The sequence below is a fragment of the Hyperoodon ampullatus genome, assembly GCF_949752795.1.
Source record: "Hyperoodon ampullatus genome assembly, chromosome: 2".
In the NCBI taxonomy this organism is placed as follows: Eukaryota; Metazoa; Chordata; class Mammalia; order Artiodactyla; family Ziphiidae; genus Hyperoodon; species Hyperoodon ampullatus.
This window is the reverse complement of record NC_136915.1, coordinates 89,518,959-89,536,932: the sequence shown is the minus strand read 5'-3', so window position 1 is coordinate 89,536,932 and position 17,974 is coordinate 89,518,959. Positions and strand designations below refer to the sequence as shown.

Sequence of the window (17,974 nt, the reverse complement as noted above, 5' to 3'; positions counted from 1 at the left end):
CAAGAAGGCTCTTGGTAGCTGTCTCTTTCCCTGGTTCTCTCTGTTAGACCAGTAGCTGGCCTATGGTTTAGCATGTTGCTCTCATGAAGATACCAGCCTCCTTTGGATTGTTTACCACCAAAGCCTCCATTGTTTTCAACAGTGCTCACAGGCTTGAACTTTCCCATGCTATGTGCCAAATAAAGTCAGTTCCATTCTTACTCTGTTCTTACTGCACATCTCTTCCCGGGGGCAGAACACCTGTGTCACTGCTCCACCAGTGGTGGCAGGGATAGGAGCCTCTGGTTTTCTTGGCTTTCCTCTCCAGGTGTGGAACCCCGACCCCACAAGCAAGCTGGGGCAAGGGTCCAGTATTCTTGACCTGCCATGCATGAAGTAGAACTTTCTCTGAGTGGGGGCTGGGTGGAGGAAGGGAGCCTCAGGCCTCTCATCTGCTCTTGCCTAGAATAGTTTCCATAACATAGTGCTGAAAGGGGGGAATGAGAAACGCTAGAAGCCTGCCCCTTTCAACCACAGCCCTAGACTGGGAGCCAGGGAGAAAGGGAGCCTGGTGTCCTTGGCAGCACCTGCTAGGAACAGACCTATCATCACTCTGACTGGGGAAGGGTAGGGAGGGAGGAGCAGGTTGTGGTTCAAATGTCACAGACTCACTATTCTTTCTGAGGTTTAGTACATATTCTTGCATAAATGTCTCTCCATATGCTGAATGCCCTTAGGACAATTTTCGGAGACTTTAGTCTTTTAAAAACAATTTTCCTCAGTTATAGCTGTTTTGCAGGGTAGAGGGTCTGTGAAGCCCTTAACAGTGCCATTCTGGAAGCTGACTTTCCCTGGATAGTAACTTTTTAATGAAAACCTATTTCATAGAAAGGACATTATGATACGCAACACTTTCCATGCAAGGTGGAAGCAACATTCACTTCTTTTATATTACACAGAATCTCTCAAATGCTTTAGAAAATACAGTCTCTGACAGAGTCTGTGACTGTACTCCAAACCTTATACTCCCTTTGTTCCTTTAGTAACAGAACTCTCAAGGTTCAGCGACAGACATGGCTGACAAACAAAATACTACACTGCAAGCTCCTTTATAGCTAGGTGTGACAAGAGACAAAATCCTATCTGGTGCAATGTGAGCAGAAGGGATATATACACCAGATCATGCCCTTAAAAGACATTACTTCCCTTTCCTCATTGCCACTGGGTAGAGGTGATATAAGGAACTGGAGGGGCCATATTTGATTAAGAGATGGAAGCAAAGTGCTGGAGACAGCAGAGCAGCATGAGAGAAAGAACTTAGCTCCCTATCATGGGTTGGCTACCACACCAGTCTTGGAATGCCTACTTAATCTTTTATAAGAAATAAGTATAATTTAAATCTTAAGTCACTATATTTTTGTCTTTTTGTTACAGCTGCCTAAGCCATATCATAATTCGTATGCTGCCATTATGTGGTTGGATAAATTTGATGTGAATAGTATTAAAGATGTCAAAGTAGTTATCGATAACGTCAAATTTTCAAGCGAAGAATACTGAATTCTTAGACATTAGGCAGTTTTCACTGTGGACCCTGATGCTTAGTTTCCAGGTGCATGCAGAAACAACAAATTTTAGAATGTTCCTATTTCTTCGCCTAATTTTGATTGTTTATTATTATCATTAGAGATTATTGTCTATATTGATGAACCAAATCTTTGAGCTTTTGAACATCTTCATAGTTCCTATGGTTACTTGGAAAACAATTTTATGACACACACACACCAGAGATTTTTGTTGTTGTTGTTAAATGTTTTGTACCACCTGGAATTCCTGTTGTTTACATATGTAAATCAGTGGTTTCCTGACTTTTCTACATCATGGCAAACAGAAAAGAGCATCTGCAAGGTACACTGGGTTAAACTGAAAGCTGATCAGGGGCAGAGGCTTCTCCAGACCCAGTTACTCTGAGAGCTGATGGAAGCAGTCATTTTCTGAGGATCAGCATCTGGAAACCTCTGATACATTTTTATAGAATTGTATACTGGTAAGAAATCCTGGGTGCCAAACTTTAATAATACCTTTTAACATATAAAAGATATAATTTTCAAATTTAAGTTCTAAGAATTTACCAATAATTTTCTCTTCAAATAACACCATTCAGTTTTTTCAAATATATGCTATAGTACCAGAGCTATGGCTATATAGGGTTCATTAGTTGGTCTGTAAAGTATTAATACTGTACATTGAAATATGTGGTCTTTTCTATGATCACACTCCTGTTTTTATAATCATCACATGTAAAATACTTACATATTGGTATCTTCAACTAACACTGTTTTTCTTTGAAAGAAAAAAAGTGGTACTGTATAAAGTGATTTTTAAATTGAAGGACACCTAATCATCACTTGTGTTTTCAAAACTTATGTTATATAAAACAGCAAGGAATGAAATAATTAGAATATAATATTCTCATTAAAATTAATAGAAGTGGTTAATGAAGCTCATACCAGTATGATTGTAGACAACATCAGTAATACAAAGAATATTCCATTCCTTTTTCAATTTTTCCACTAGCTGTCCAACATCAGTCCAGGTGTACTTTTTATTAGGTCTTGAAAAATCAGGATTTAATTCTAGCTGATCAGCAAGGGAATAGCATGACCTAGATAGTCCAAGAGTCTGCAATGGGGTAAAATGAATCATGTTGTAGCCTGCAACACAAGAAAATAAACAAAGACCACTGTAAGAAAAAACATACCTAAAACTAAGCAAAATGTAAGGTTAAACTTCCATAAGTAATTCTAAATGGCAAGGCAATCATGCTACCAGAGAAGGGGTTAAAGACTTGGGTTTAAATCCTAGCTGTACCACAAGTGACTTCAAGCAAGTCTACTTAAATCTTTCAAGATTATCAGTGTCCTCATATGCAAGATAGGGATAATGAGATGATGTATTTGAAAAAAATCACACACAATGCCTAGTTACTATTAGGGGTTCAATTTATATTTCTTGAATTGATATATTTATATGTAGAAAATATATCCAATGCAAGTATATCAGTACATCTTTCTCCTAGTTTTAATGTTCCATAGTACTTGTATTCTGTTTTAGTTATGTCAGTGAACTTCTCATTTCTTTCTTCACTCTATGCTTAAGTCGAAAGTAGAAAATTAACATTACCCTTTACTTAAGAGTAAAATACACCTTAAGTTTCATTTTACCCTTGGTATGTATGGCAGCACATGACTTCCACATGGAAGACCATTAATCAAGGCTTGTTGAATTAAAATTATATATAATGATAATATATTTTATTTATTTATTTTTGGCTGTGTTGGGTCTTCATTGCTGTGCGAGGGCTTTCCCTAGTTGTGGAGAGCGGAGGTTATTCTTCATTGCAGTGCGAGGGATTCTCATTGCGGTGGCTTCTCTTGTTGAGGAGCACAGGCTCTAGGAGCACAGGCTTCAGTAGTTGTGGCACGCGGGCTCAGTAGTTGTGGCTTGTGGGCTCTAGGGCGCAGGCTCAGTAGTTGTGGCGCATGGGCTTAGTTGCTGCACAGCATGTGGCATCTTCCTGGACCAGGACTCAAACCCATGTCCCCTGCATTGGCAGGCAGATTCTTAACCACTGTGCCACCAGGGAAGTCCATGATAATACATTTTCCAACACATTCTGGTAGCTTACTAATTTTTATATGTCAAAGTAAAGTCTTAGAAACAATAATAATCTTATTTTGTCATAGAGTTCCATAATTTATTCAGTTGAACCATAAAATTTGCCATTTTTGTAGGTTAAAAATGGTCAAGTAGCAACAATTTCATACAGTTCTATTTATGTTACTAAATGTACTAAGGAATGAAATTAAAAGAATTAAAGCCTTTGAAATCTGTATCACAGAAGATAATTACATTTATTTTAAAGAAGAAGAAAAGAAAGAAAGCTGACATTACCTGATTCTTTTGCAACCCTAAGTCTGCTTTCCCATTCATCAAAAGGTCCCATACACTTGGCTAAAAATGTCTGGAGAGTAACACAGTCCAAGGGTAACACATGATTATCAGCACCAACACGTAAAATAGGGTCCACAACTATGTAACCTCCACCACTTTTCTCATTTCTAAGGAAAAAACAAAACAAAAATTTCTCAATTAATGATGGGAAAAATAATTCTCATCTAATAGTCTGACTCTTTAATTGGAAAGTAAATTGTCCCATTTAAAAATATATTTCCAGGCACATAAAATCATTTTAAAAGTTGCAATAAAACAATAGAAAAGCCATGTTTCATCCTTTTCCAATCTTTACATAATGACATAATACAATATATACATATATATCTAATAAAATTGCTTTAAGGAAAAATAAGTGTACTAAGATCAGTAATAACAAGGGCACTTAAGTAAATAGCATCCTATAATCAGGTTGCATGAAAAGACTACAGTATTTATGCCATTACTTTATAATAGTAATACTTTGAATATGTAATGAAGCTTACAATTACTTCCTAGAAACTGAAGGATCATATTCTATTTGCATCTCAGGAAAGCCCTGTAAAAATTGCACTGCCATGGCTCATATGGTACTTTTTACAAGTTAGATAACTTCAAGTTATAGAATAAATTAACTTTTTTTCACATACAGAGCACCTTACCCTTGAAGGAAGTAATACTGAAATGATCCAGCTTGTTGAAGATTAAGTTTACAGTATTTATCAGAATCATCTTCTCTTTCTGTTGGATTTTCCCATTCCAGGGAATGGAATTTTTCTCGATTAAATGCTTCTCCAGGAAATGGGTAATTTGTATACACAGTAACTGCTTTTCCCTGTAAAGTTGGGCCTAATCGGAACTGTAGTTCAAACCCTAAACAAAAAGCACATTTTAATAAACTCATTGCAGGACTTAAGCTACCATATTAAAAAGATGTTTTATTTAAAGTATTATACAACAATGATTTCTCAACTATGTTTAAAAGAACTCCAAATATTTAATGCTGTTCTGGAACCACTTTGCATTTCAATTTAGCTTAATTTTTTTATTTTAACATACAGTAGACACTGTCTGCTCTGTACTGTCCCTCTCTTCTTCTCCTGGAAACTGATTACTAGTCGCATGGCTACTTTGGGATATGCAAGTTCTTACATGATTCCATTCCATTCCATGATTACCTCCGTCCCACTTCCTGAACTGCTCAGAGGTGGGCATCTAACTAGACACTTTCGCTGGTATTTTTTCAAACTGCAGCAGAGAAAGTGAGTTTCTCTGTGGTATCAGATTCTCTGATAGTACGTAAAAGTTGAGAGGTATCATGGGACACTATCTTACCAGATAGAGCAAGCCAGTCTTCCCTGAGAGAAGTCAACCTCTAGAGAGGCAGAATTCAGATTTCTAACAGTTCTAGAGGCATTTGAGCCCCTGATACCAGTTGTCCCTGATGTCTGCTCAACTCCAGAGATGTGGTAATAGAGGGTTAACAAGTGGCTTTGTGGAGCTGAGTGGGACGGGGATAGGAGTGGTGAGGAACCCTAATTTGCAGTGTTTGCTGACTTCTGGAGGAAACAAGTCTCACCATGGTCCATCTCAGGCTACCAACATGGCATCACTGAATGTGGAACTGGGAAGAGATATGCATGATCAGCTCTTGTGAGACAACACCAGCAACTCCAGCATGCTACTGCCCCTAAACCTACTCTTCATGGTTTAGTTACTTAAGCCTTTCTTGGAATTCTGAAAGCCAAAACATTCTCACTTTTGCCTTAGTTAGGCTATTTCTTTTAAAATATACCTGAGATTTCTGTACTGTATTACAAGTATTTTGCCCTAAGAGGAAAAAAGTTAACAAATTACAGTTATAACTTTACTATGAAAGAAAAAAATTTATTGGTTCAAGGCCGACTTTAAACCTTGATTATAATTGTTAGGATGTAAAAATTCTGACTATAGTAAAGTCTATTAGAAATTCAGGCATATATATTTTAACATGGGTGTAACGTTTTAATTAATGATGGGCAATAATAACTGATGAAGGCAGGGAAATTTAGTTCTGCTGGTTATAATCTTTAAGCTTAAGGAACTTTTTGAGAAGAAAGAAGTATAGTAATATTTATATTTTTGATACTTAATTTATTAAACATCCAACAAAGTAATAAAAAATGATGTACTGAACACACATGATGTAATAAGGAACAAAAAAGACAATGATCTCTGCCCTTGTGAAGCTTGAGTTCTAATGGGGTAAGGCAGCCATTAAACAGTGGACGTGACAAATAAATAAGAAAAAGTAGTATGTCAGAAAGGGATAAATGCTAAGGGACAAAAATCAGAGCAGTGTAAGAAAAAGGAGGGAAAGGAGTGATGGTGAGGAGACGGTAGCAACTTTAAATAGGATGGTTATTGAGAAGTTGAAGGGCATGAGAGAAGTGAGAGAGTTAGCCTCATGGCTCACCATGGCCATGGTGAGAAAGTGCTGACCAAGCACAGGAAACAGAGAGCACAAAGGACCTAGCATGGAAGCATGCCTGGTGGTTCCAGAAATAACAAGAAGGTCGGCATGGCTACACTGGAATAAGCTGTGGGAGGAATAGTAGGATATAAGGAAAGAAAGGTAACAGGGGAGCCAGATGATGCAGAGTCTTAAAGGTCATTGTAAGTATTTTGGCTTCTTCACTGACTGAAATGAGCCAGTGAATATTTTTAAGCAGGAGTGACATGACCTATCTTGTGTGTTAAAAATATCCTTCTGAAGATGTCTGCTTCTGATCATAATGGAGTAACTGGTACTGGACTTGCCCTCTGATGAAAAACTAAAAGAACTACATTAACAACTGTTCTCAAAAACAGGTAGAGAGGACTGTGACCCCTGAGAGAAGGATGATTTCTCTGAACCTTCTAGCTATCAGACTAGGGGACCTTTTTGGACTGTGACACTGGGAGCGGGAATAGTAATCTCACTGAGTTGAGGACACAGAGATTAGAGTTTTGGAGGGTGAAGAGACTGCAATTTTCAGGGCAGAGTATGACAAGAAGGGATCTATGCAGAGACAGAGCTCCAGGAATTTACCTAGAGTCATCTTGAGTCTGCCTGAATACTAAACTGTACATGAGTAGGGTTTGACTACATAAGGCTGGGAAAAGAACAACTAGTGGGAGCTGTAAATTGAACAATTCTCAGAGCTCACTCAGGCCTGGGATACATTACAATTTTTAAGCAGCCAGAGTTAAGAGACCTTGCTGAACACCTGTTGTATTCAAGAGAGTCATGTCTTAAGTAATAGGGTTAAAGTAGCCCTAGAGTAAAAATTACTATAAACCTATCCTATCAAAGCTTAAACACAAGCCTCAAAAGGATTAAGCTAATCCACAAATAATGTAAATGACTTCTAAAATAAAACTTATCACTCCATTAAAGCAAGACAATAAAATCCAGAGATAAAAACAGAACATTCACAATGTCCAGCATCCAAGAAAAAACTGCTAAACAGAAAGAGGAGGTGAGGGAGTTGACCACACAGATATCTGGAATAGGGCATTCCACACAGAGGAAACAGAGACCTAAAGGACTGAGACTTCTGCTTCTGGCAAAGATGGAATAACAGGGATTGGATTTACCCCCCTCCCTGAAACTTAAAAGAAAGAAACCACCACCACCAACAAAAAAAAACAGACAAAATATATGAAATGATGATTTTTCAAGACCCCTGACATCAGGCAACAAAAGTCAGTGATCCCTGAGAGATGGAAAGTAAACAAGATGAGCCCTACAATTGCCCCTGCCTACTTACTACCTTGAAAGAGCTTCCAGGTTGGGGCACAGGGAGAAGGAACCCAGGCAGACCTCAACTGACTTCCTGTGTTGAGGAGATGGAACTAAGAATCTGTGGAGACGAAGGCAGCTAGAGTTTTCAGATGAGAGTTGTGGATGAAGAGGAGAAAGATGCACAGAGAACTCCAGAGATCTTCCAAAGGTCTCCCTTGAGTATTCAGAAGAGTACTGATCAGTGAATGTCTCTGAGAAAAATACCTGAGACCAGGAACAGTGCTTGTTTTCACCAGCTAGACTGGGAGAATTCATAATTCATGAGGCACTGGGTAGAAAGTTCAGAAGGATCTTGCTTCAGTAGTGGGGAATAATGAGCCTTAGAAAGGGCAAAGTTCTAGACTGGCTTAACAAATCATAAAAGTAAAACTCAAAAGACTATAATATTTCCAAGTAACTTCATTCCAGAACAAAGACCAAGAACATTTATAAGAATCCAAAAATACCCAGCACCGAACAAGGTAAAATTAATAATGTCTGGCATCCAAAGATTATGAGACATATGAAGAAGGAGGAAAACAAAACCCATAACAAGGAGAATAATCAATCAATGAAAACGGACCCAGGAGTGACACAGATGTTCAACTAGTAGACAAGGAAGGATTTCAGTTATCATAACTGCATTCCATATGTGCAAAAAGTTAGGTCAAGACATGGAAAATACTAAAACAAAAGAAAAAGATCCAAATCAAACTTTTAGAGATTAAAACTACAGTGTCTTAGATGACAAATACAGAGAATGGATTTAATGGATGGTGAGACATGGCAGAAAAAAAGATAAGTGAATTTCAAGACACAGGAAGAGAAACTATGCAAAAAGAAACAAAGAGAGAAAAAAGAATCTAAAAATTTGAAAGTGCATCAGACAATTCAAGTGGCTTAACATAAAGAGTCCTCAAAGGAGAGAAGAAAGAAGGGAGACATAAATTATTTGAAGAAATAATGGGGTAAAGAATTCTCAAATGTGGTGAAAACAACAAACTTACAGATCCAAGAAGTTCAACAAATCCCCCACACAAGAAATATGAAGAAAATTACACCAAAGAACATCAAAATCAAATTGCTCAAAACCAGTGAAAATGAGAATATCTTATAAGCAGCCACAGGGGAAAAAAGACACAAGTATGTACAGAGGAACAAGGATAAGGATGACAGCAGATTTCTCATGGGAAACAATGCAAGCAAGAAGACAGTGGAGCAACATCTTTTGTTTTAACATCTTTATTGGAGTATAATTGCTTTACAATGGTGTGTTAGTTTCTGCTTTATAACAAAGTGAATCAGTTATGAATATACATATATCCCCATATCTCTGCCCTCTTGCATCTCCCTCCCTCCCACCCTCCCTATCCCACCCCTCTAAGTGGTCACAAAGCACTGAGCTGATCTCCCTGTGCTATGCGGCTGCTTCCCACTAGCTATCTATTTTACATTTGGTAGTGTATATATGTCCATGCCACTCTCTCACTTTGTCTCAGCTTACCCTTCCCCCTCCTCATATCCTCAATTCCATTCTCTAGTAGGTCTGCGTCTTTATTCCCATCTTGCCCCTAGGTTCTTCATGACCATTTTTTTTTTTTAGATTCCATATATATGTGTTAGCATACGGTATTTGTTTTTCTCTTTCTGACTTACTTCACTCTGTATGACAGACTCTAGGTCCATCCACCTCACTACAAATAACTCAATTTCGTTTCTTTTTATGGCTGAGTAATATTCCATTGTATGTATGTGCCACATCTTCTTTATCCATTCATCTGTTGATGGACACTTAGGTTGTGGAGCAACATCTTTAAAAGTACTGAAAGATTAAGACTGTCAGCCTAGAATTCTATACCTGTTGAAAATATCTTTCAAAAACAAAGGTGATAAGAGCCAGGTTTTTCACCATCAGAGAAAGATGTTACAAATAAGCAAGGGAGACAGCTACAATGAACCCTGCTGTGGTGATATGAATCAGAAAAATGAGTGTGAACTGCTATTTATTTATATATAAAGAATGTCAGTTTCGTTCAAGGCAAATCCTGAAATAGAGAACATGTAGATATATTTCAGTCATGGCTAAAATTGCTCTTTGATAGAAGTAAATCTCTCACAGTGATGTTTGACAGGTGGTAAATTCACCACAATATTAAACATTGGGTAAGATATTCTTTGTGAAGAAAAGATATCAGTATAAGACATTAAGAGAATGCTGGACTCTTCCAATTTATGTTAATCCAATTAAATACTTCTGTATTTGCCTAGAGAAATATGAATGCTGTTTTATATACTGCAATACATATAATATGAGGGAATGGAAGTTCTAGGCATTCCTGGAAAAAATTATAATTTAGTGATAAGTTCTACTAGCCATATTCCTGGATTGGACCAAAATATGGATATAAATTTATTCACAGTAAATGGATTTAGCAAGCAAGAAACAAACTATTCAAATGTAATTATTAAGTAACTTTGCAAAAATTGAGGGACTCATTTTTACTTCTTACTTTTACTATACAGTGAAACTAATAATTTCTTTTCCAAGTAGCTACATGCATAAATTTTTCTATAAAGCAATTTGGCATAAACATACTAAGAATATTAATAAAGTTTAGATTTTTGGCTCAATAATTTCATAAAGACATTTATTTTCTGAGGAATTAACCAGTGATATAAACATAGATTATATATAAGGATGTTCATCACAGTTTATTATAATTAAATGAACTCACAACAAACTAAATATCTAATGATTGGGAATGATTAAATTATGGTACAAATTATGGTATTCTGTAAGCAGGAATAGTATAAAGCCACTATAAATCATATTATCAAGGGATATTTAATAACATGATTACTTTGACTGTTTTTTTATATTTTATGCATCTATATAGGTCCTTTCAAATCCTTTCTGGAAAAAAGTATGACTGAAATGTGGCAGTAAGCAGGGAGGTGGAATTCACACACCATGACACTGTAAGCAGGTATCAAAATTGTTTAGATAGTATAAACCCAATTTTGTTTTGAAACAAAAAGCATAAACAAAAACTTTTTATATCTTTTTATAATTTATAAAAAAGGTATAAAATTGGGAAACATTTTTATATTAGAGCTATAATTATGAAGAGGTAGATTGAGAAGTAATTGCCCAAAGAATTAAAATGTAAAGTTTTAATACTTAAGTGACTGTGAGAACTATAAATATTTATATTTGCAAGAATGATTAAATTTATTACAGAAGTAATGGTGCCATTTTGAACAGTACAAATATCAGAGATTAGCCATCTGAGCACAACTAAATAACCTGTCCCTTGTTCAGCTTATACAAATATTGTTTTTATAATTACACAAGGATTCAGAGAACTTGTAGAACAAAGGTTGAAACTCATCCAAAACCTCTAAAACAGTATTTGGATCAGTGGTCTACCTTCAGAAAAAAAATGACAAGTAGTCTCCAAATATGAATATTTATTTATATAATATACGTATATGATAATTTAATAGATCATGTAATTTATAAAACACAAAAATAAGATGTAAATAAAATAAACAATATTTTAAATAATTAATTTTATTTACTAATTATTGAAACAAATCTTTTGGCTCTCACTAAAAGTTAATATTGGTAATATCTTTCATGAAAGTAATGTGATTAAATAAATTTCATTAATTTTAAAAGTCTTGGTTTAATATTGTCTGATAAAGTAATTTAAAGATTCCAAGTCCTATTTATTTTGATACTTGATTTAATGACCTCAGATTTGAAAAAAAATACGACATAAAGATACCCAAATCCCAATGGATAAAATTCCTGGTAGCTATGTTTACTAGTCCATGACCTTAACTTTTCAATTCCATTCATCAATTATGTAGATATTTTTGTTGAAATGTGTTAGTAAATATAAATATTTTCCTTGACATACATTAATTGCTTTTACAAGCTGAAGAGAAGATGTCCCATTTTATATATTAAAGAGATGGTCTGAAAACCAACTGAAATTCTTTATTTGGTAGATTTCAAACAGATTAGAAAACTTTGTTATCAACTTTTAAAAGTGAGCAGATATTCATTTATATGGGTAAAATCATATGATGAAAGTGTTGCTAAAAATACATATTCAAAATGCTCTTCCTGTAGCAAGGGTTGGCAAACTATACCCTCTTTCTGTAAATAAAGTTTTATTGGAACAGTCACACCATTTATTTATGTATTGTCTATGGCTGCTTTCATAGTACAATGGCAGAGCTGAGTAGCTGGAACAGAAAGCATATGGCCTGCAAAGCTGAAAATACTTGCTACCTGAACCTTTACAGGAAAAAAATGTGTTGAACTCTGCTCTACAGCATCAATTTCCATCAAAAGCAGTTTACTTTCACACTCATGTTTACCTCAGAGTTAGACTGTGTTTATTTTTTCTGATAATATTTTCTAAGTATACTATAGAAAAAGCTGTGTGTCATTTCTGAAAAGGACAAAACTCAAACAGCAAATTTCAAACACTTTCTAACTCATCTTTAAGTTTGACAACCTCTTGAGGTAAAAGAGGCATGTACAGTTACACTACCTCTCATTACAAAGTATTGTAAAGATGCTACTATTTAAGATAATATAGCTTGTATATCTACTTAACCTGGTTTAGGTAAAAGTGTAATTCATGGCAACATAATGCAAGCAAACCAGTGGCAGTATGACTGTCAACCTCTTCTAGACCTATAACCTCCCCTCTTTCCTCAGAATATATCTTTTTTGTTATTAACGCATCTGACGTACAAACTGAGAGCATCAATATCAATTCATATATTAGCAAAATTTAATTACTTTAATTAAAAAAGAATTTTTTTTTTGGTAGTGTTGCGCAGCTTGTGGGCTGTTAGTTCCCCGACCAGGGATCGAACCCAGGCCCTTGGCAGTGAGAACACAGAGCCCTAACCCCTGGACCACCAGGGAATTCCCCTTAGTTGACTTTAAAAATCAAAAAATAGATAGGTAGATATGTAGACAGAAAGAAAGAAAGAGAGAAAAGAAAGAGAAATAAATCCTATTCTTTCTATATCCCATTAGACAGGTCAGTGCATACCCCCAAGGGTGTATATATATATATATATATATATATATATATATATATATATATCCACTCTGTAGACCTCTAATCCATATCCCTGAAACTAAAATTTTTATATACAGTAAATGAAACATAAGAATACCTAGAGTGTATCAGCTTCCATAATTAATTGCTCAGTTTGCTAAAATTAGCTTAGCACAGCAGCACATGGTATGTTTATCTTATTCCTCATACACCAGGAATACTTTACTCAGATTAGCCATTTCTCTCTTGCAGGCAATTAAACTGGCAAGACGAGTGATTAAACTATTACTGTAAACTAAGTTTTTCTATCCCATTCCCTCCACTCAATCTATATAAACTTGACTCCTAATCAAGGAATCTTTATAAATATTTTCTTTTAAAAAAATAGAAATTGTAATTTGACCAACCTATATAAAAAATGGAAGAATTCCAAGTTTAGGGAATAATGATTTTATTCATTATTTGCCACTAAATGAGATAGGAAATACAGGGACAGGCTATCATTTGGCTAGAAAAGATAATTATGCGGTCTTGTACTTGTTAAATTAGAAGAGTCTATAGAGATATTAGCCTTGAAAATGCACAGGAATCATTTCTTAGGGAAAAGTGAAAAGAAAGGCAAAATGAAGAAGAGCTTGGTGAAAGAACCAAAAATTGACAGAGCTTTTCTTTACACATAATTGGTCACCAAGTCTTATGAACTTTAAAATGTCTCATACTCTGTCCCTTTTTTTTCAACCCTGATGTAGTTAAACCAGACATGTTTTTAAAATAGCCTTCTCCATGATTTCTTGTCTCCAATGTCCCTTCTCGTCATCTTTCACAGTATAATTATCTTCTAAAATAATACAATGACATCATTACTGCACGAAAAAAATTCGACATGTTCCCATTTATATCATTTGGATGAATTTGCTGGCTTTAACCAGAGTTACAGAGTCACCATATTCTTATTTTATAAACCCTTCAGAGTTCCCTCTTCAAATAGCCTGGCTAGCTTTAACTGGCACTTCAGTAATCAACCAGCAGGGATTTATTAGCTGTTGTACACTGCACTAGGTTTGTAATACTTTCTATCTGCACAGATCTTAAACTCCAGTTGGACACTATAAGGTTTTAGACACTGCCACATCCTTAAGCACTTAACTGTTCTATGCCCATTGAGTAATCAGAAATCAAGGAAAGGAGATAATAACAAATTAAGGAAAAGCTTCATGGAATAGGTGGAATTTTAGCTGAAGGCTGAGAGGGAGGCAACACATAAAATGATAGTAAAGGGATTTAATAGATATAGAGGAATCTGACAGGAGTGGAGGTGTAAGAACAGCATGAGAAAAGCCACTGGGGAGGGAATTAACAGGGGAACTGGAAAGATATAGGATACTAATAATGAGGAACAATGAGATAAAATCTTGGCTAAGGAAGGCAGGTTATAGACATTATAGAATGTCCTGGAAGCCAGGCAGAGGTATTTAAATTTGACCTTATAAACACCAATTAATAAAAAGAGAAGAGATGACATAAGAAGATTATTTCAGCATCCATATTCAGGCATATGGAAGAGACAGGCAGGCAAGAGGAGACATCTGGAAAGAAATTATAGGGCTTAAAAAGAGACTTCAGTTAAAGAGAAAAAATCATCAAAGAACAGCACAAAGTTTCTAGCCTTGGAAACTATGAAAATGGAAAAGTAAACAGGGAAGCTGAGAAGTAAAGAAGATTTGAGAATTGTGAGGAGATGGTTTTGGACATGTTAAATTTAAGCAAATCTGACTGGAGCTATCCTAAGGCTCTTCCATAGCATGATACTAGGATGAAGCCAAGAATCGATGGTGAGAATAGACAGGTATAGTGACCTAGCAATGCCTTATATCTATTTAGGGCTTTAAAGCCATTTATTATTCATTTTGAGCCTCAAAACTCAGGAAAGTAGAAAAGCAGAAATTAATACCTTCATATCACAAATAAAGTAATGTTTAGAATTAATGTGACTTGCCAAAAGTCAAACAATTTGTTAGCAGCAGAGCCAGGAAAATTCTAGTTCCCTACTCGTGCCATTATACTCGCTTGCTTCCAAGAAGCAAGCAAAGCTCAAGGCCTTTCTCCCAAAAGGAGTCATCAGTATGGAGGCAACAGCTGAGGCCATGAGAACGTATACTTCTTTGAGGGCAGGAGAACAGAAAAAGAAAGGATTCCTTGCAGATATACACAATTAAAATGCGGAAGAAGAGAGCTCAGCAAAAGACACCACCAAATTGACAGGAATACTTAAGAGTGTAGGAAAAAAAATTAAAACCAGGGCTTCCCTGGTGGCGCAGTGGTTGAGAGTCCGCCTGCCGATACAGGGGACACGCGTTCGTGCCCCGGTCCTGGCAGATCCCACATGCCGCGGAGCGGCTGGGCCCGTGAGCCATGGCCGCTGAGCCTGCGCGTCCGGAGCCTGTGCTCTGCAATGGGAGAGGCCACAACATGAGAGGCCCGCGTACCGCAAAAAAAAAAAAAAAAATTAAAACCAGAAAACTACAGAGTCAGGAAAGCCAAAAATGGACTAAGTACTCAGTGATCTTAAATGCTGAAGTTGGAAGAAGATAAAGATTTGGCATGGAGGAAACACATTTGATGGACGAAATTTTTAAAAATAATTTAGCTCTTGAGAAATTCAGGGAAAAAAATTTCTTCAAAATGTTTATTACTACTATCAACATCATTTGGTACAATAATAAAGGGGACTGTATTTTATTTTTCATACACTAAACTTCTATTGACTACTTCACAAGTTATATTAACTTAAATGAGTGTGAAATGTTTTTTCAATGCTGAAAAATATAGTCTAAGAAAATAAAGCATCTATTTGATAAGTCTTATAGAAATATAATTTGATCTTTTAAATCACAGCTCAAATATATTTCAACACAACCTGATCAGTTATTTCACTTTTTCAGCAAAAAAATATTTTCAGTTTTTTTACCTTCTCCATAGTTGAGAGGCTTTTGACAAACATAAATAATAGTTTACTTTTTGCTGTGATCTATTTTACTAATTCACATGTCTGGTAAAGGAAAAGAGCGAGAGCTATAAAAAAGCAAAACTACAGATATAACCAAAGTAAAATTACTTATGAAGCAATTTCCCAAGTTTTAATAGTAAATGCTAATGGAAATAATACGGTCAATCTTCCGATTATAAATGCAACTTCTGTCTTAAGTGCAAGTTAGAATGCAAAGTAAAGTGAACAATTTTATCCTCATTCTAACATGACAGATATAAATAAAACATTTTCAACTAAAATCCACTTTCATTAGTGATATTTTTTAGAACACAGCAACGTCTGCACAAATCAGGTTTAGAAAGCTCCTTGGAAATGATGTCTAAAAGTTAAAAGTTAAAAGAAATTTTAACATGACTATGAATTAAAAATGTAAAAGACACAGAGCTAATCAAATGACTTACTACTGACCTTGTTCAAGTCTGAAGAGGGTGTTTTCCAGCTTTTCCATTTCGTTCAGAAGTAAAATCCTAATCTGTTTACTGTGTCCCATTTTGGCTTCTTGAGGATTTGAAATCTTTCAGAAGAATGAAAAGAACTCCGAAATCGAATGAGGTACCCCTACGAAACAAAAAAGGAATCAAGATAAAGAAAATAACTGTATCTTAGATTCTCTAAGGCTGACAGCCACACTTACATGTTCAAAATGTGTTTTAACCCTAGCAGAGCAACGAGAAAGAATGAATCTTATAAATAAGATCAGAAAAAGCAAATTGATAGTTGTTTCCTCCCTTCGAGCACAAGACCGAAGCAAAAATTACAGTTAAAAAAAATGAAGTATTTTTACATAATCAATACGTTTTGGAAAGCCTGGAGCTGGGTGTGGGGGGTTGGGGTAAAATTCCCAGTCCCAAGCCAACCGGCTTCGAAGACTTCATATGGCACTTCTGCTTACAAGAGATTAGCCTGCTCAAAGATAACAGGTGGGAGATCTCCCCATTCCCAAATTCGGGTCGGAAGCCACCAATGGGGAGATGAGAACAGAGGGAAGCAGTTGTTGTCCCTAGAATAGCTGCCGTGGACATTGAACGTACAGACAGAGCTATAGATAGAAGGAACGCATTTCCCCGGGACGCCGGCGGCATTCCTAGCACTTACACCGAGCAAGTTATACGTGCGGCTTCTGGGACACTGCAGGACCCGCGACTCTGGTGTTAAAACAGTCGGGGGAGGAGACGCAAAGGAAAGTTAAAGGGAAGAGGCAGGCTGCCCAGGCGCAGAAAGAAGCCGCTGACGAGGGCCGGGCTCCGTGAAGGGCAAAGGGAGGGGCGGCGGCAGCCAAGGCAGGGCCTAGGCTGCTGTGTGAGTGGCAGAAAGCTTCTCCGTGACTCCGCCTCGCGCCGGTCACCGAGGAGACCTTCGATCCCCACGGGGCCTCGAGAGCACACAGCCGGGGTGGGAGCTGACAAGTCCCCTCGCCCACTTCCGGGAATCTCCGCACCTGCTCGCCCCAACCGCTAGTCTCGCGAGAGTCCGGTCGCGGGCTGCCCGGGTGTAGGAGGTGGCTGAGGACCAGGCGGCGGGCTGCCTTTTTTCTCGCCTGGAGTAAGGTGAGACGGCTGGGGCGTGCCTCTCCTTTCACAGTCTGCGAGTTCATGGTTGAACATTAAAATGCCGCGGTAGGGGGCTGCGAGCTAGGTTGAGCTGCACCACAGGGTCGTTTTGTGGACCCGCTGAATGGCAGGAGGCAAGCCACCTGGCTTCCTGTGCCATTTCACCACATTATGTTTTGTGTCTTCGTTTTGACTTTGTTACGTGCCCTAAGTTTTCTTGGCCTAAATTCCCTGAGCCTTGATTTCCCCATGTCTAAAATGAGGGGCCTGGCTACAGTCTCAGACATTCCATCCTTCGCGTGTCCACATTTGTAATCCTATCACAGAGCGGGCCCATCTTCCTGAATATAGACATGGAAGGACTAGGTGGGTGAAGTGTGGCCAGTCTGCGAACAACCAAGGGGCAAATACACGTGTGTTTACAACGTCTGGTTGCACCTAATGTACACCGCGTAGACCTGAAGATCGTCTGAGACTAAGAATCTATATTGGCTATAGCTGCACATATTTT

General features: G+C 37.0%; 1 protein-coding gene across 6 annotated transcripts in view; it reads right to left on the bottom strand.

The window, feature by feature from the left end:
- AGL (amylo-alpha-1,6-glucosidase and 4-alpha-glucanotransferase) overlaps nucleotides 1–16,403 on the bottom strand; it is a gene marked incomplete at both ends in the record, with an annotated part of 77,993 nt that extends 61,590 nt beyond the window's left edge. For 3 of the 6 annotated variants that reach the window (XM_079697379.1, XM_079697380.1, XM_079697381.1), the window contains 4 exons: nucleotides 2,487–2,690; nucleotides 3,931–4,097; nucleotides 4,632–4,842; nucleotides 16,322–16,403. In XM_079697379.1, the coding sequence (XP_079553505.1) occupies nucleotides 2,487–2,690; nucleotides 3,931–4,097; nucleotides 4,632–4,842; nucleotides 16,322–16,403 (664 nt within the window). The remainder of the gene's footprint in view (nucleotides 1–2,486; nucleotides 2,691–3,930; nucleotides 4,098–4,631; nucleotides 4,843–16,321) is intronic. The other 3 variants (XM_079697382.1, XM_079697384.1, XM_079697383.1) reach the window with 2 other exon arrangements.
- Between the last annotated feature and the right edge of the window lie 1,571 nt (nucleotides 16,404–17,974).